This window comes from Zalophus californianus, chromosome 4 (genome assembly GCF_009762305.2).
Source record: "Zalophus californianus isolate mZalCal1 chromosome 4, mZalCal1.pri.v2, whole genome shotgun sequence".
Lineage (NCBI taxonomy): Eukaryota > Metazoa > Chordata > Mammalia > Carnivora > Otariidae > Zalophus > Zalophus californianus.
Window position 1 is genome coordinate 48236679 of NC_045598.1, and position 19236 is coordinate 48255914.

At 44.1% G+C, this 19236-nt stretch overlaps 1 protein-coding gene across 21 annotated transcripts in view; it reads left to right on the plus strand.

Annotated features, from left to right (window-relative positions):
* FGGY (FGGY carbohydrate kinase domain containing) overlaps positions 1–19236 on the plus strand; it is a 410509-nt gene that overhangs the window by 301234 nt on the left and 90039 nt on the right. For 20 of the 21 annotated variants that reach the window (XM_027572804.1, XM_027572889.1, XM_027572897.1 and 17 more), the window contains 2 exons: positions 12432–12506; positions 18297–18417. In XM_027572804.1, coding sequence (XP_027428605.1) covers positions 12432–12506; positions 18297–18417 — 196 coding nt within the window. The remainder of the gene's footprint in view (positions 1–12431; positions 12507–18296; positions 18418–19236) is intronic. The other variant, XM_027572878.1, reaches the window with a different exon arrangement.

A 19236-nucleotide genomic window follows, 5' to 3' on the forward strand; every position in this document is an offset into this window, starting at 1 on the left:
GATAGGGCACCCTAGCGTCCAGGCGAGATTAGGTGGCCGAAAGTAGGATAGCCATTGAGAATCGTATTTTAGGTTTGAGAAAGCATGTTCAAGCTGGAGAAATAGAACTAAGCTTCAGAGGCCAGGAGGGGCCACAAATAAGAAAATAAGCCAGGAATTCAGAATCCAGGAAGATGTCAAAAAGTTGAGAAGCAGAGTGTGTGGTGAACGGAGGCGGGGAGTTCAGAGTGGAGGCCGTGAGCAATGCAGGGTTTACACGGCGTGACAGTGGTGCAGGCTGCTAGCTTAAAGAGCTTCAAGACTCAAACTTCTATGGTTTTGTGATTCATTTTATTGAGATTGTTTTCAGTGTTTTTATGATGCCAACAGGAAGACCTGATCTTTATTTTCATTACCTAGTTGGCATAATCAACTTCTGCTAATAAAAAGGAATCATGGGGAAAGAAAAGAAAATTGGACATAGCATAAGTTATGTCTGTCTGGAGTCCATGAAGCGTGCCCACACAACAGATAATGAGCTTGGCCTCCTTACTTGGCCTGTGGAAGCAGAAGAGGAATGTCGGGAGAGGGCCATGTGGCCACAGGCTGCGGCCAGAACGCTGTACTTGCAGATAACTGACTCTCTGGGTACAAACAGAGGTTGGGGAAGAGCACATTTTGTATGGATACAAAAGTGAGTGTTTTAATTGAAAACAAATATCTGAAACCAAATATAATGGACCTTTAAAACGTTAAAGATGTTAAGAAGCATGGCCAGTTCATAAAATGACCCCAGAACAAAGCATGGCTATGTAGTGAAATGATCGTGGGTCTGGACTCCATGGACTTGGACCTGCAGTCCTTCCCTGGGGGCCCTCTCTCACCAACTTCTGTCATTCCTAGCGTGGCAGGACCCATGGCTTCTAGTGGTTTTTGTCTGTTTCTTAAAACCAAGCTTGACATCAGAAGACTTAAGAGTTACCATTATAAGGATATTCTTATAAACGTAACCCAAATCCAGAATGTAATCCCCAAGGAGTCCATGGAGGGTTTTGAAGAATGCCTGCCTCCTTATAATGAGTACTGCTAAGTACATGCTCACCAAGAAGACTACCTGTACGGGGGCATCTCCCCAGTTGTATCAGAAAATCCATTAGTATGTTTAGTTTTTTAAAAAGTTTTATTGTTTTATATTTTTTATTTTTTTAAGATTATTTATTTATTTAAAGAGAGAGCACAAGCAGGGGGGAGCAGCAGGCAGACGGAGAGGCAGAGGGAGAAGCAGGCTCTCCACCGAGCAAGGAGTCTGATGCGGGGCTTGATCCCAGGACCCTGGAATCATTACCTGAGCCAAAGGCAGACACCTAACCAACTAAGCCAACCAGGTGCCCCCCCCAAAAAAAGTTGTGTTGTTTTATAAGCAAACCTCATATATCGCATGGTATTTCTGAGCATTGACTTCCCTTTGTAGCTGCTTGGGTTGGGTTTACATTGGAATAGCTGCCACTCTGTGAGCTTACATCACCACACTGGAAGGAGAAGGTGACCTCGATAAGGAAGGAAATTCTGGGCTAAAAATTTCTCCCAGTATTGCTCTCCCTCAGTTAGTTTTACTTTTTTTTTAAGAGTTTATTTATTTGACAGACACAGCGAGAGAGGGAACACAAGCAGGGGGAGCGGGAGAGGGAGAAGCAGGCTTCCCGCGGAGCAAGGAGCCCAATGTGGGGCTCGATCCCAGGACCCTGGGATCATGACCTGAGCGGAAGGCAGACGCTTAACGACTGAGCCACTCAGGTTCCCCTCCCTCAGTTAGTTTCAGATAACATCAAACTAATCACCCTGAAATCTCTATTGTCCTGTTCTCCTTTGTCAGAACCTGTAATGACTACTGTCTCCAGCACCCATTCAGTAAATACTTATTTGGTACCTAGATCCCAGAACAAAGCATGGCTATGTAGACACAGTAAGGTACAACAAAGCCGATGTTCCTGGAGCATGATTCAAGGGAGGAGAGGGATACAATGTATACATAGCAAGTAGAATAGTCAGGATGTTCCTAGTAGGGAAAGAAACACACATGATTTCTTCTTTTGGTTCCTGAAACATTTCTCTGGGCATATACTACGCAGTTAATATATACTTAATTGATGGTCAGCATGGAGATAAGAAAGAAATCACGTATTGCTTTAAAAACATACATATGAACAATTTGCTAACATGAGATGGGTTAGTTGCTACTCTTACTATCCATATAAGTATTTAATATCAATATTAATGCAGCCGTCCTCTACTTCATTTGAAAATACATATGAAGATGCAAAAAAAAAAAAAAACCCATAAACTCATGCTGACTTTGAAAATTCACATCACATGTCATTCAACTAGCGACACTAGAATTGACAGTCTTGGAATCTGGGAAGATTTTCCAGAATCTAAAAGGCTAACTGGAACTTGTTGGTTAAATCTATGACATATGAACAAAGTGAACCTCCAGCCTTGCAGGAACCCGGACCTCTCCATCTTCTGCTCCTTAGCCGAATGGTGCAAGTTCCCTTTAAGCCTCAGAACAGGGCAGTCCTCCCCTCTTCTCTGCTGCCAATGGTTTTAGGGTGTTTTGGTTTTCTGGAAGCAGCCAGTGAGTTTAACTTTCCAGAACTCTCCCACAACCCAGACCTTATCGTCCCTTTTAATTCAATCCATCAGAAAACTGCCAACCAGGAAGCCAACTGGTCATGAAGTCCAATTTGGAATGACGGGTGATGCCCTGCATTCTAAGGATCCTGAATAACACTTTGTTATTGGGACATAGATAGGAGTTTGGAGGAGAGGTGTAGGTTTGCATGTCAGCTGTCTATTCTAGGGTTAGAAAACTGGGCCGTGGTAAGGCCACCAAAGCTACTCAAAACAAAAACTGCTGGACTCTGGGAACTGGCAATTAGCTATAGATCTGAAGAGGCAAATCCACGTACCAGTGAGTGGGGCTGAGAGTAAATCATGTGTACGGTCTGCTGGGAAACACTGAATATGTATAGCTCTCTAGTTAAAATGAATAAAAAAATAAAGTGAGTCTAGGGACGCCTGGGTGGCTCAGTCGTTAAGCGTCTGCCTTCGGCTCAGGTCATGATCCCAGGGTCCTGGGATCGAGCCCCACATCGGGCTCCCTGCTCGGCGGGAAGCCTGCTTCTCCCTCTCCCACTCGCCCTGCTTGTTCCCTCTCTTGCTGTCTCTCTCTCTCTGTCAATTAAATAAATAAATAAAATCTTTAAAAAAAAAAAAGAAAGTGAGTCTATTAGGAAAAACATGTTGCATGCAAAGCAAAAGGAGTATCATTGGAACACTTAGGGAAAGGCCTCAAAGAATTATATACTACTCAAAGCAAAAGGAAATATTACAACCTCTTTAGCATATTCAGTAGGATTTTTTTAAAGGGCACATCTCTATGAAATAGGGCAGAAACTTAGTGGGGAAAAAATGAGCTCAGATGGAAAAGCAGTGGAATGAGAAGAAAAAGGAAATGATAAAGACAAAAATACAGGAGCAGAATTAAAAAGTGCATTGAAGGCAATGAAAAATAATTTTTACGGAAGAAAATAAGATCAGAGCTGCCATATGACATAGCCTGTGTTTTACATTTATTAGAAAAACATTTTGAGGGTAGAGGCTACCTATGGCATGCATGTTTGCTTTTAAATTTTCAACAGTGTTTAGGTCAAAGACAGGCATCGAATAATTGCCCTATGGCTAAGCGATTATTTCAGTCTTCACTTGTCAAGGGAGGAGTAAACGGTGACCTGCCCAAGGTCACCATGACAAGAAATGGGGAGGTTAAATAAAAATGTGAATCCTGACTTCCAGCATGCACATCCCCACAAGGCTGCCGTAACTCACACCTCTGGACCTCGCTCGATGTGCTGAGGACTCTAAGATAGGAGTCCTACCAACCATCCTCTGCATGGTTTAATACCGAACCACACTTCTCAGCCTAGTCCTCGGTTCCCTGCTGCGAAAACCAGCCTTCTCACTCCTTTCCCATGTTCGTCCCTACCCTGGGCCTTGGATTTAAGCTCTGTCCTCTCTCTCCTCAGTCATGGTTCTTATTTCCTTCACACTCTCACTGACTCAGATTCCAGGAGCAATCACCACTCCTGGTTTGACCTGGCTCTAAACCCTTCTGCTTCAGGTGCCTACCCTCGGAAGTAGGAACAGGGCATGACCCAGGACTCTTGCCATATGCATGAGAGCATCATTTTCTTCTGGTAACAGGTGGCTCCCTGTCATGTGCCTTGCTGCTTCATTTTTCCTTTGGTGATGCAGTATTGACCCATGACACTGGGCGAGAAAGAGGTGGACGTTAGGGGGTGGGCCACTTACTAGTGTGCCTAGACCAAGTAGCCGCCTATGCAAATATTTCTCCTTTCTGCTTGATACATTAGGGTGCAGGACCAGCATGTGGATTCCTTGCAGGGTCATTGTCAGAATCAAATGGGGAGACTGTCACATTGTGGACAGACAGCAACAACAAATACTTTTGAATCTGTAGCTTCTGCTTAGTGGCCCTTGCACTTTAGAAGATGACTAGCAGGCTTCTAAGTGTGGCCTTGGAATGCTGAGCGGCCAGTGATGAGCCATCTGCCATAGCCCAAGGACCAGCTGGACTCACCAGCTATGGAGGTCATCCACCGCTAACAGCCAGCTGGTGTAGCTCAGCAATCACCTGGTCCATCATAGACCACGTCTCACACAGGTACAGAGATTAGTCTTTCTCTGTATGTAAGTCCTTGGCCCTCAAGTCCCTCAACACAGCAGGAAACCCACATTTGATATACAAAACAGCTAGTGCTGTAGGAATTTTGAAAGAGTCCTTGCCTCGTGTATATGACCGGTTTCCATTCTCAAATTAATACTATTTCTTTGTCTTGGGGTGTGTGTCTGTTTATTTTCCTGAAATATCCAAGAAGTAAATTAATCAAATTTAATCGCAGGTGCAAGGCACCTCAAGCGTATCAGGCCATGAAAACACCCTATTCACCAGTGGTTGAAATGTGTTTTTTCTGCTTCATTTTGCAAGTACAGCCCTACCCAGAACAGAAAGTTATTTTCTGGTTCTTTGAAGAGCTGTGATTTCTAACATAAGGCCATATGCTGCTCAAACTGCTGGAGAGGTTGAGTGCTGCTCCAAGGGCTCTTCAAAGCAAGCACAGAGCAAGTGTGCATATGAAAAACTAGGTGGGAGTCAGGAAAGAAGCATGGCAAGATTTTAGCCCGTTCCCAGAGGACTGAACCCCCAGCTAGAGATGGGCATTACTAAACAGAGTCAGATGTGGATGGAGTCAGCAACTCGGATGAGTATTTGCAAGAGCTCAGTAGAAGCCAGAGGTTGTATCCCAGTGGCTTCCTCTGATGGGGAGATGGATGACATAGCTGGAAGCTCATGAGCTAATTCAAGCAGCTTTGGACTGATCTATTTATCAGGCTTGCAAAGACATGGACTCTTTGACATGAGTTTGTTGATGATTTCGTTACAATGTAATGCTGTTTCATCTCACCATTTTTTACATATTTTTCCCTATGACAAATTGAGTCCTATAACAAAGCTTGATATCCTAAGTATCATTTAGCTGGGTTTCCCATAATGTGTTTTCTTATTGAAGCAACTAATTTAGCAGCTGGTATTTTGTTTCGTAATAGGGATCTTTTTTTTTGTTTTGTTTTGTTTTTTTCTGGAAGTGCATTGTATCAGGCCCCATGATAGATGCTTTACATACATCATCACCAACTCTTAGAGTAACCCTGCTTGACAATGTTGTTGCCCCATTTAAAAGAGTGAAGAAACTAAGGCTCAGAGATCAAAGTTATTTGCCCAGAGCAGCAGAAAAAAAACAGATTAGAACCTAGTCAGTTCAAACTGAGGTCATTCACATCCTTTGGGGGAAAAAATTTTTTTTAAGTAAAAAGAAAAACTAGGTTTTTGTGTTTTCATATTTTCCCCTCATTTTAGTGACTTTTCAAAATTATGTCTGATTCAGATACCATTTTCTTAGTGCTTTCTGTCTTCCCTAAATATACCAAAAAACAAGTAAAACCCAGGGGAGGCAGGCAGTGGCAAAATAATTATAGACAGGAGTCCTTCCCCAGGTAGTATGGCATGGTAAAAGACTGAGGGATGAATCAGGGAGAAATCTGCTGGGAGGTCCCAACAGATAAATAATGGGAAAGCTCTAAGGCCAGGGGACCAAAGATGGGATCCAAGTTTGTGTAAATTCAGACAGGTTGGATGACACCAACTAGGGGCCAGGACAGTTGACCAGAACAGCTTTGGCATACTGGAGCACTGAGTACATTAAAATGACTTAGATTTAGAGCATCAGAAGCGGAACAAAGATGTGAAGTGCCTGTTCCATCTGGGGAATCGCAAATGACTAGCGTATCATGTACGGTTCGCCAATAGAATAAGGTTGCAAGGGAGAATGTCAGTCTGGTCATTGTGAGTTTATTGATTGTCTGTTGCTGCTTTAATAAATTATCACAAATTTAGAGGCTTAAATTTATCATCTCACAGTTCTGTAGGTCAGAAGCCCTGGCTGGCTCAGCTGGTCTCTCTGCTCCAGTTTTCATAAGACCAGAACCAAGGACTCTTATCTGGAGACTTTGGGAATAATCTATCAAATTCATCCAAATTGTTGGCCAAGTTGAGCTCCTTGCAGTTATAGGACTGAGGTTCCTATTCCCCGGCTGACTGTCAGCCGGGGGTCCTCAGCTTCTGGAGGCCACCTACATGCATTTCATGACTCATTGCCCCCTTCTTCCATCTTCAAAGCCCCCAGTGGCAGATCATGTCCATCTCATACTTTGAATCTCTCTGGTTTCCATTTCTACCTCATTCCTCCTGCCTTTTACTGGATCACTTGATTGACTCATCTGCCTTCCTCTTCAGCTCGTAAGGGCTCATGTGATTACAGTGGGCTTCTACTGGATAATCCAGGATAATCTCTGTATTTTAAGGTCACCTGGCTAGGAACTAGTTCTCTCTGCAAAGTCCCTTTACAGCAGTGCCTCGATTGGTGGTTGATTGAGTAACTGGGGGTGGAAATCTTGGGGGAACATCTTTCGAGTTCCACTCACCACACTGTGTTAACACATTGATCTGCCTTTCCCAAATCTGGGTGAGTTTTAGGCAATGCCAAGTGGCAGCCTCAATTCCTGGTACTTCCTGAAACCAAAGGAAGATTTTTTCCCTTTGTCTTCCAGTCTGGCTGATCATTTCAGACCTGTTCTTCAATCTCTGTTCTCTCTCCAGAGGTTTCCTATCAATTTTTCTCTGATCCTTCTCATTTCCTTGCTGTCTGTCCATGAGCTCTGCCTGTATTATTGACTGAACAAACAGCATTTTGCTGTTCCTTTGTGTTCTGAAAAGCTTTCAACCAATTCCCCTGAGCCTTGGATACCCCACCATGCTCTGATGACCCTAGAAAATCTCAGGACTGGGGATCCTGTTTTCTTGTCTTTTGTAATCTTTAGAGACCCCTTGAGAATTTATTTCTAAGCTTTTTTTTCTTACTAACAAATATAACTAATTCCTTTAACAACTAAGAAGGAAAAACATTAGCTAACTTACTACTACATTTTTTAAGTAATTTCAACTATTTTAGGACCTACCAACCCATAATTCACAATGCCAAGGTTAAGGACAATTATTTCCACAGTTTATTGTGCATTAGGACCTTGCTGAAATACAAATTGCTGGGCCCACACCAAAGAGTCAATAAATCTGGAGTTGGAGTTCAGAAAATCTCCATTCAGCTAGGATCCTGGGAAAGGGCTAGAAACATGCCCAAGCTCTCACAGCTACTAAGTGGCGGCAAGATTTAAGGTGAAGTCCAGGGTGAAATTCATCTGTCCTTCCTATTTACAGAGTGAATGGAAGTGTGTAGGTTGATAAGGACTAAGGCTTCTCTAAGCAGTCCTTGAAAGTGAGTCCCCCATCATCCTATCCCTGGGCACTGATCAGGGGCGTACTGCTTCTCCACACTCTTGATGTTCTTATCTTTAATATTATGATCCTGATGCTGATGGTTAACATGCCTTTTGCCCTGTCTTCCCCATGCCGTATATGCACTAGTCTTCAGTGCCCCTCATTAATACCCTGGGGGTACCCATACCATGTTGAAGGAGATGCTTTATTGCCACATTCCAATTAATAAATGGGATTGAACCCTTCATGCATTTAAGAGAAAGAGAATGCACATTTATTAAGAGAAAGGGAAAGAAAATCAACGTTAATTGCCACCTATGCTCAGAGTTGGCTCTATAAGGGTTTAGCTCTTGTAGACTCAGTCTAGCTTCCTGAAAAAGTAAGACACTTTGCAAATGATATTTAATCTTCACAAAAATGCCTTGAGGCATCATTATCCCTATTTCATAAATGAAAAAAAAAAAAATTGAGGCTCAGAAAGGTCACAAAACTCACACCGTTGTGCAGCCAGTTGGGAGAATGTCAAGATCTGAACCTTGGTGTCTTCATAGCTTGTCATCTTTCCATTCCCCCACACATCTCTTCCAAGCTCAAAAATACCAAGATTTACGTAAGTATTTTATAACCATTATCTAGGACGTTGGCGTCATCAATAGTAGTTTGCATTTCTTTGGCCACCATATAGATCACCTGTCTCTAAATATTAATTATAAGTGTTTTCTCTTGCAGTTCTCCTCATTACACAATAGCAAAATAAATAAAATGTGCTTACCAGCACAACTCTCCCATGGGGCTTCCCCACACATTTCACTGTCTTACCCAAACATTCAAAATAGACATGCACATTTTCTATAAACACACTGCTTCCATTTATGCTTTTTTCCCACTTCCTCATGGATGGAACCATCCAGCCCGCAGATGGGGGTATCTGCTTATCTGTCACATTCTGGCTTTCTCCCTGGTTACAAAGCCGCACGTCCCCCAGCACATCCCTGGCATTCCAGGGGTGCTGCTGTCGCTTCCCTGCCAAGATGGCTCCCCAAAGGGGAGACCACTCTGTAGCCTCCTGAGTGGTCCACATGGCAGGCACTCCTTAGAAAGTTATCTTGGGCCGACAGCCATTTGACTTTTGCCAAGGCAGGGCTGAGGTCCCTAGTATTGGAGAGAAAGCTCAGATGGAATTAATGATTACCTGCCCTTCCAGAGTCTCCACCTGCATATCAGATGAGATATCAGGCAAGAGGGCCCCGAACCATAGTAACTTTAGAGAGAAATGTCTTTCACTGGGTCACATTTCAACTCCGTGGCCCTGGTGTTTATGGTGAGGAGATGTTAGAGGTGGCTATGGGAGGGCTGTGCATACTTACTGCCTTTTATTGCTGAGTACCTTCTTCCCTAGAATAACATTTTCTTCCATGAAAGCAAGGTATGTTCTATTTATCAGAAAAAGAAAAGCGATGTCACCCATCCTATGTCCCTTTTGCTGGAGCTACTAGCAAGCTCAGGAGTTAAATTTAGTGCTCATTTGCATGATCTCATTCTCAGTTTCTGGTGAAAAGTAACTATCCTCTTCTCTCCTCTATGATTTTTGAGCTCTAGAGGCACTAGACATTTAGAGAAGGGGCGATGATATTTTTTTTGCTTGAATACCAATACTTTGGGGAAGTTCTCATGAATGAAGAAAATGGGGATGAAGAAAATGAAATCTGGTGATATTGTACCCCTTCTTCCTTATGGGTTCTTATGAATTGAGGATATCTTTATCCTCCTTTATCAATGTTACTTTATCAATGTTATACATAGCACTGGGGTTCCTAGTCAATTAATCTCATACACAAAATCAAATTTCTTCCCCATTCCATCACAGTTTACCCAGATCTGGTCTTCAGGACCCACCTATAGGAGATGTGAGTCTACTAAGCAGACACATACCCAGTCCACAAAGGATCATGGCTTGATTCACATCGCAGGCATGACCAGAGAGGAGCCAGAGGTAGCCTGCCTCCCTCACTGGCTCTGGATGAGAGGTCTAGGCCTGGGCCCACTTAGCTTTCCTAGTAGATAAGCAGCAGAGATGCTGTTGAGGCCAGGCCAGTACAGAAGAGAGAGACCATTCATGATGTGTGATCTTTATCCAGGACCATTGCATGCCATGGAGCTGGTTGATCACACATTCGCATGAAGGGACATACAACAGGGCTGGGACCCTGTCCACTCTGCTCCTTTTCATAGTTCATTCTCCCAGATGGGATGCCTTCTGCATTAGTCTGCCTGGAGGGAGTACTTTTATCTAAATCACACGAAAGTTCCGTATGAGCTACAGGGACACTCCTTTTACCCCAATCTTGTACGAGCCACTGTGATGAGGGAAGCTAAGTGTAGAGAGGAGGGAGCATGGAGAGCCTGGAATAAGCAACTAGAAGTAATCTTCCAGTGTTTTCTCTTGGGGCACGTAGCAAATGACCCTCCCCTCTGCAAATATATGGAGAGCCAAGGTGGTGCACATGATCATCCCATAATCGTGGAATTAGACACAAAAGGCTAGGATGTTAGGAAAAACAGTGGTATACAAAAGGAAAAAAGACCATTGTCACTAATTCACACATTCAACAGATAGTTACTTCGTGCCTACTGTGTGCCAGATACTGGGCTAGGCCTTGCAGATGATGCGTGAGTATCCCAGGTAGTCTGTCGGAACAGCTAGGGTCTGGTTTCCATCCTCTGTGTTCCCTGGGGCACATTATTTCCTTACGCACGTTATGAAGTGAACTTCTATAATGTCAACAGTGTTCATGTTCTCCCTTCCAGCATTTTTACTGTGTGTTGAGGTGTCTGGGGAACTTAACGAAGGATGTTCCTTCATGGAGTTACTGGCTTGGGAGGATGCCTACCCAGAATTCCCCTCTGGTCTCTCACTCAAATCTTCCGTGTTCCTGTGTGTTAAAATCAAAGGCGTAGTTCTCATCTGGTTACCCAATTATTTGCCAAGAGAAATTATCAGCAGGTAGCTCTACCGAATTCAGGAGTCCCTGCATGAACAGACTTCCATGAGTAATCAGAATGGCTGGAGCAAAAGATACTAAGTGAGGAAGGGTTTGTACAGATGCTGGGGAAGTAAGCAGGGGCAAGCCTGGGAGAAAGCACCTAAAACAGCATGGGCATTTATGTCTCGAGATGAGGGCAACAGGGAATTTTTAACGGAGTAACACGATCAGATTTGCCTGTGAGAACAATTACTAGCTCCATTGTGGAGAGAAGCACTGTTAGAAAAGGGGCCCTTTCAGCACACACAAAGGAATAATGGTGGCCTGGATTGAGGAAGTGAGTGACAGCACGAAGAGGAGGAATGGATTCACAAAGATTTGGGGGAGCAAGTGGGCAAAACTTGGAGACTGCATAAATATGGGAAGAAGGGAAAAGTCGGGGAAGAGTGCTGACAGGTCTCTGGTCTGGGCCATGGAATGTTGTCTGTGCCCAGCAGTAAGTCATTGCCCAGCCCAGTATGTCTGTGCCCAGCAGCCCTTCATTGTGGCTCAGGGTGCAGTCTGGAAAGGGTAATTAAATGGGACTGGAGAGACGAAGGAAAGGGACCTGGGTAGACCACTCAGCTCCCCCTCTTTGAACGTAGGCTGCCTGTCGCCACCTCATTGCACTCAGGATCATACCCACCGTAGGCCCTGAGTAAGCATAGGTTATGTTAATTAATTTTGTAATGTGAAAATACAAAGTGAGCTCTGGTATTGATGCCCACAAAATTCCGAGTAGGCTTGAAGAACCCAGCAGTTCTTCGCCATCTAGAAATGTCCCAAGAGAAGACGTTCGTAAATGGGAGATGTGAAGGAGGCACTGTGAACAGGTCTTGAAGGCATCCAAATCCAGCATCCTGTTTAGTTCTGGAATCTCTCAGAAATTGACACACTCCATAGAAGCATGTGGTTCCGATTGACTTTAATGGGATTCCCTTGCAAACCACAGATTGTAAATTATCCCCTAGTAGGTATAACATTTATAGGAGACATATTATTTTACCCTGAATCCCCCCTGGATGCTGTTACACTGAATTCTGACAATGGCAGAACTCGGAGTAAGATCATCTTTTACTAGAAGCCACTGCTCCATGTCGATCTCTGTAAGCCAAAGAAAATGGGTGTTTGTCATAAAAGAACATTTTCTTTAAAGGGGAAGAAAGACATTTATTAATTCCATGCTAAGGAATATCAAACACGATCTCCGTAAAGTATTTGTTTTGTTTTGTTAATACAAGGCAGGGCACTTTCTCTTGGAGGAGAAATGATCGTTTTTCCCAGGTCTGGAGATTAAACAATTTGGTAGTCATTTCACGTTCAGCTCACAAAAAGGGGATTTGCATATGAACTTGTTTGGGCAAGAAAACACATCTGAACGTGTTTCATGGGAACTATCTCTATCCGTGGCAGCTCCTTTTGGCCATCTCTTTCTTTTCTTTCCTTCATCCCTACAGGTCACCGGGTTGAAGCTGTCTCAGGACCTCGATGATCTTGCCATTCTGTACCTGGCCACAGTTCAAGCCATTGCTGTAAGACACTTTAATGCCATTTTTAAAGAGACTTAGGGCTATCAATAAACCTTAGGCCGCATGCTTCTCCAAGATACATCATGTGCTTGTGTGACAGAGATTGTTAATTAAAAGGGAGCTTGCCAAAAAGAGATGTGTGTCTTTTCGGAAGGAAATCTTGATGAAGGTCTTCACCTGCTTTACTAATCACCTCACATCGCTGAAAGCTGAAAGGAGTTCGAGTCTTTGAACATCATACTTGTCATTTATTTAATTTGTCTTCCAAGTTCAATTAAGTAGAAGCAGATGCCATTTATTCTTGCATTAAGAAAGGCAATGTTAAGAACGTGCAAACTTATAAAACACACGATATTGTTCACTTCGCAAAAGGATTATAGGGTTCTTTTAAATAGTAAGCATCCTTAGTGTTTGTTTTTAGATAATTAGCTGCTTCAATGAGACATTTGGATGGTTAGAGAGAGGAGGGGAGAATTTAACGCATTAGGAAGTCCTACACTGCAGATCAATCCAAAATGAAAACAAAACCCTAGAAGCTTAAACATCTCGATCTAAGGAATCTTACTCTCCCGAGGTGATCCAAATATGGGGTACATGCACAGAAGACTGTATGTATGCATGTTAGGAAGTACATTTTGGAGGAATGGGTCATGGCTTTCCAGGTTTCAGAGCTGGGAGGAATCCCAAAATACAATTAATTAAGTGAGGCTTAGCCACTCTGGTAAGAGAACGTGGACCAACAGAAAGGAAAAATCAGTTCACTGAATTCTGATTCAAATTTATTTTTCAGAGACACACAGAAAGTTTTTTTGTTAATGTTATGTGGACATATTTATATGCCATTCAGTTATTTTGTTTATATACCACTTCCTTCAAAGCCTTATTCCTTCAAATAACAGAACTACATACATTTTTCCCATACATCCGTATCACTAACAGAAGTGATTTTCTTATGTTCACACTTGTCCAGGTACCATGTAGATGGGCTAAGAGAGCAGAGCTTCCCAACCACGAAGGGAACATACGGTCTTACATGGAATAGGCCAACTTGATGAGATGAAACAGTCCTTGCAGTTTATATACCAGTTTGTATCTTCCTGAAGCAACTGTCATTGATTTAATAGCTTGGCCAGTTCAGTGAAATCAATCAGGCGGCACTATCTATGGGAACTTGGTCAAAACCAGATAATTCTGGCATCTGTCAAAATGGAGGGAGTGAAGAGTAAAATGAACGTGAAGGAGATTAATGTGCATCAGTAGTAAAGACAATTATTTAGTCATCCTGTTTTATGGTAAAAATGATGATAATGATAAATAATATAGTTTTGGGGTATTATGTGCCAGGCACTGTGCTAAATATTTACAAGTGAGGTAGGTGTTAACATCCCCATTCCACACATTAAAAACCTACACCTTAGCAAGGTTCATTAACCTGCCCAATTTCCTATAGCTTGTAAGTGGCAGAGCTGGGATGGGAAGCCATGGCTTTCTGAAATAAAGTAGGTATATGAAGTATTGAGGAACTTTCATTTTCTGGTAGTCAGTGCTGTTGTATGAGAAGTCTTAGAGTGGAATGAAATGACTGCGTGGAAATGGACAGTCAGAGCTGTTGTGCTCGTCCTCTGAGTACATGCTAAGAGGCGGGCCACGGGGCACCGTCCCATGATGACAAGGACTATCACCTCTAACTGACGCCCAGCTGCTGTGCCAGGCACCAGAGCACCTACCCACAGTGGTAGGTGGGATTGTCCTCGTTTTCCAGACAGAGGGAAAACCACCTTGCTGGGTCAGAGAGTGGGCACGTGGTGGAGTCGGGACACGAGCGTGTCCGAGAACCGCGTCAGAGAGTGGGCACGTGGTGGAGTCGGGACACGAGCGTGTCCGAGAACCGCGTCAGAGAGTGGGCACGTGGTGGAGTCGGGACACGAGCGTGTCCGAGAACCGCGTCAGAGAGTGGGCACGTGGTGGAGTCGGGACACGAGCGTGTCCGAGAACCGCGTCAGAGAGTGGGCACGTGGTGGAGTCGGGACACGAGCGTGTCCGAGAACCGCCTGTCTCACTCCCATTCTTCTGCTCTTTCCCCCTCTACCAACCTGCATTTTTCTTTGAAATGTTTGTAAAAGCTACGTGCACGAAATCAGCTTTGAGGCATTTCCAAGACCAGTTTTTCTTGTACACATCTTAGCAAACGTTGTTATTTTGGCCGGGATTGCCTCTCAGAGGCCCCCTTCCTGGTAAGAACACGGCAGCAGAAGTCCAAGAATATATAAATGAGGTTAAACGGGACGTGAGCTGGGTGGAGCCAGCTCCATTTTCCCAAATACCACACACTCGGAAAATCAGTCTTGTATTTAAGGGGTCGTATGTGTATTAAGAGCTATCATATTTATTTTGTCAGTGATCTTAATGACCTTTATAATACCACGAAGGGAAGGAAATTTAAGACCAATCATTTGATAAGGCTTTATTGTGGGGCCAGTTGAATTGTGAGGGGTTCAAACCATTTTTGCAAAGGTACGAGGCTGTGCTGATCTTTCAGGCAAAAATGTGCATTTTAATGAAGTAGTCTGATCACAGATATTTTCCCATGATGATCAACTTGAAAAAAAATTTTTTTTTTTTTGTTTCACTGGCTCTGAATATTGCCCTAGCATCTACTTGTTGTGAATAGGTTAAAGTTAAGCAAATTGCTGTCTATAGTGATATCTGTAGTTGGTATTTTGTAGGAATAGAATGAAAGAGATATTGTAATGAAGTTAACTTGGGACTGTGCGAAAACGCTCCATGAAGTAAAATTCTCTCTTGATCACACTTAATTGAAAGACTTGTCAAACAACCAGTTTATCCATAGCCTGTTCATCTATAGCTTTCCTTTCAGAATAGACCCTTAAAAAGTACTATTTGCATTTGAAGTCTCTCGATTTGCATTTGGTTCTGTACATTCCCAGTGGAATAGCCTAATTTTAATTTAAATTTCTCTGTGAAAACATTTTTTCCAGAAAGGTGAGCACAAAATCATTTTAGCACAAAGCCCTGTGGCAGGGCATTTAGGGAGGGTGGAACGTTTCACAGAGTGGAGCCTGGGACACCCGAAAGGAAGGCCCTGTTGCTAGCTGCCAGCCTGAGTGGGAAATTCCAGCCAACAATGCCACACGGGGGGAGTTGCAGGCTGTCACAGCCCCTCCCAAGGGAGTGCCTCTTGTTCTGATACTTTTTTGCCTTTTCCCAAGGGAATGTGCTTTGTGTTACCCTCCACTCTGGCCTGTTAATCACGTGAGCCACAGGTCTGTGGTTTTAGAAGTATCAGAAATACCAACTTTGCATGGTGTTTCCATGCATATGGGGGGGGGGGTGCAGCTATCCTCTCCCAAGGCAGACCCTACTGCCTCAGGCAAATCCCATAACTCCTACATGGGGAAAACAACGTGCAAGTTTTGAGTTTGTCCTAAGACTAGCAAGGATAGCAAAGTGCCTAGCAGAGTGCCTAGACTACAGCTAGTAACCAGAATCGCGCTCATTTCCACACCCCTTCCATGTACTCGGCACTCCTGTGCGTCTTGTACATACACTGCCTCCAGCAACAGCCGTGCAGGGCAGATATTAATATTTCACCAAATGTAAGACCACATTAAAATTGTTTCTGCATGTTAACATTTCTGACAATTCATGGAGTTCTCAAACCCATGAATATGATAATACTATTACTTTTTTAAAAAAATGAGGATTGAGTCTTAGAAAGGTTGGGTACAGGTTGGATTCCCAGAAGTAGGTGAAATGTCTTAATGCCATCCTAGGTTTCTTGAATTCAAAAGCCATGCTCTTGGCTACTACGGACTCCTGCCCCTCAAGCTGACTAGACTGTCCTGCAAGCCACAGACACCGAATGATCCATGGTAGACGTAAGGGCATCTGTAGGCCTCTCGAAATCATTTATAATGCTATTTTGTAAGTGACTTTCTTCTGGAAAGGTCAGTAGGTTTTATCATATTCTCAAGAGGGTTCATGACCCCCCAAAGGCTTAAGAAAGAACATCTGGGGGTAATCAGCCACATGCAATAAGCAGGATCTGTCCTTATACGGTACAACATGTTTTAATTTTTTTTAACACACTACATCTGTGGATTATTTTTGGAGGCCCAAGTTTTACCTAATCCATATTCTTACCAGATTCGCTAATAGCTGAAGGCCTCTGGGCTGGAACTGCTGTGCTTTTGCTCCCGAACTGCCCCCCATCGCTCATAATTTCCTCCACAGCATTCAGGATTTCATGACCCATGGTCCCCAGAACAACTTCTAGCCACTCCCTCTCCCAGAGGCACCCTCAGTCACGGGGGAGACAGCCCTCCAAGCTGCCTGGTCAAAAGAGGCTTCACTTGCCCTACATCTTACCCCCTGGGGACAGTGGTCAGGGGGACATCCTGACCACTTCCCAAACCCTCTTCCTTCACTTTGGTTAAGCCTCTGATACAGCCTGTCCTCATGCTAAACTACCTCCTTCTCCTTCTCTGCACACTTGGGTACCACCTTCCCAGCAACACCATCACACTGTCACTAAATCCGTGACATTGACTCGAATCCTCTCTCCAGCCCCAACCCTGCCTTCTTGGTGGCTGTCCCATCTGTGGCCTCCCAGATCCTTGACCTCCTCCCTCCACTTCATCAACTCACCCCCTTGTCCACACCTGGCACTGTGTCATCCCTCAGAATTAATCACTCTCTAAACATCTCAAGGGCTCTCTCTCCACCAAAAAAAAAAAAAAAAAACCACAAAAAAACAGTTCTCTCTCATTTCTCTTTGGAGCCCCTTTCTCAACCATTGCCATGTGGCTGCCTCCTAAAGTCATGTCACAGTTCATCTTTTTGGTTTTAATCCTTGACCCCAAGTAAATTAGACTCATGAGCTTCTTGTTTTTGAACTTGCAAATAAACTAGGATTTTTAGCTGTTTGCATATCCTAGTTAAAACTAAAGAATTATACATTAACATTCTCCCTGGGGACCCTACGGTGGTGTCATTTTCCCAGGCATCCATGATTTTTACTGAGTTGAGTAAACTGAGCAAGACAAGGATGAGCATAGCACATTTTAGGGAGTTCCTAGCACACGAGGGCTGAAATGAAAATATGGTGGAACACTGAGCAAGCCAGAGGGTGTGATTTCCACGTCATCCCAGACCACGAAGGACTGACTGGAATGGGCTCTGGCTCCTGAAGCATCCCTGAAGAACCACCACCTGGTTCCAGATGGTAATAAAGGTCAGGTTAGCCCTTTGTCAGTCTGAAGTCTTACTCTCACTTCATGCGATTAGAGCTCTCTTCTGCTGCTGATGTTATTGGATGCTCTTTTCCAAAAAACAAACCTCTTTAGTTCCTATCTCCGGAAGGAAGACTGACTCAAGAGACCACCCCCCCCGGGCCACTTCCTCCATCCCTGGTCCCTGCTGGAGGATCAGGCCCACAGTGGGCACTCCACAAATACTTGCTTCAGTGAACTCTTGTTAATATGAACTGTGTGAACATTGTCAGTTGTTTTTGTCAATGTTGTGTAACTACTGATGGAAGCAAATGGTAGAGTAATTAAGAGGGTTGGGGAGTCAGACAGGCCCAGGTTGGAATTCCTGCTCTGTGACTTCATTAACAGTGATCAGAGGCAACCTGATCTCTCAGAGCTTGTTCTCCGAGACTGGGTGTGCGAAGCTTTCAGTGTGGTGTCTGGGGCTGGGCAAACAGTAAAGGTTCCAGAGCTTTTGCCTTGTGCTGCTCTACTGATGCTTTCTTCTGCCTTTCCCTTTCAGTTTGGCACCCGCCTCATTATAGAGGCCATGGAGGCAGCCGGACACTCTATCAGCACGCTTTTCCTGTGCGGAGGCCTGAGCAAGAATCCCCTTTTTGTGCAGATGCATGCGGACATTACAGGTGAGTCTGAGGAGGAAGAGAATAGGTCATTTGGGGCCTGGCAGTAAATGTGCCTGGCTGACAGCCAGACAGGGTTGGAAATAGCAGAGGGTAGGGGTGATGTGCCAGATTATTTTGAATCTTTAGGTTAAAATGTATGTTTTTTTCCTTATGATAACTGTGAAGTATTTGTAGTCATGATGGAGAAAGTGACTTCTCTGTGAATCCAACTATTGCATGATCCTGAGAAATGAGATGAGAGAGGTCAGCAAGGGCTAGGTCATAACTTAAGTATTTATGGAACCGTCTGAGCACTTCTTCTGATGCACGCTCGTGGGGAATATTGAAGAGACAGAGATGAGTAAGACAAGACTTCTGCCCCCAAAGATCTCAAAGTCTATTGACAAGGACAAATGGATGTGCAAATGTAGTGTGGCAAGAGCTCAGAGTAAGAAATGCACGGAGTTTTATGGAAACATAGTGGGGTACCTCCACCCTGGTTTGGACCTGCGACAGGGCAGGGCAAGTGGTCTGGAGGAAAGGACAAGGAAGCTGTCTTGAAGAACGAATTCAGAGCCCAACTGCTGTGGGAACAAGGGTCTGGCTGCAGATGGGAATTTGAGCCCTGAGATCCCAAGATCCTGTGATTCTTTCATAGCTCCTGACACAGAGAGAGAAAATCCAGAGTCGTGGGCTGATCCCTTTGTGATATGAGCACAGCAGAGCAGGATCCCTGGTGCAGATCCCTGGGCCTTAAGAAGGGGACCCCATTGGCCAGAGGCTCGCTGGTATTACAGAGCCGAGCCTGGACTTCCGTCCCTCTGGAACTCGTGGCCTCAT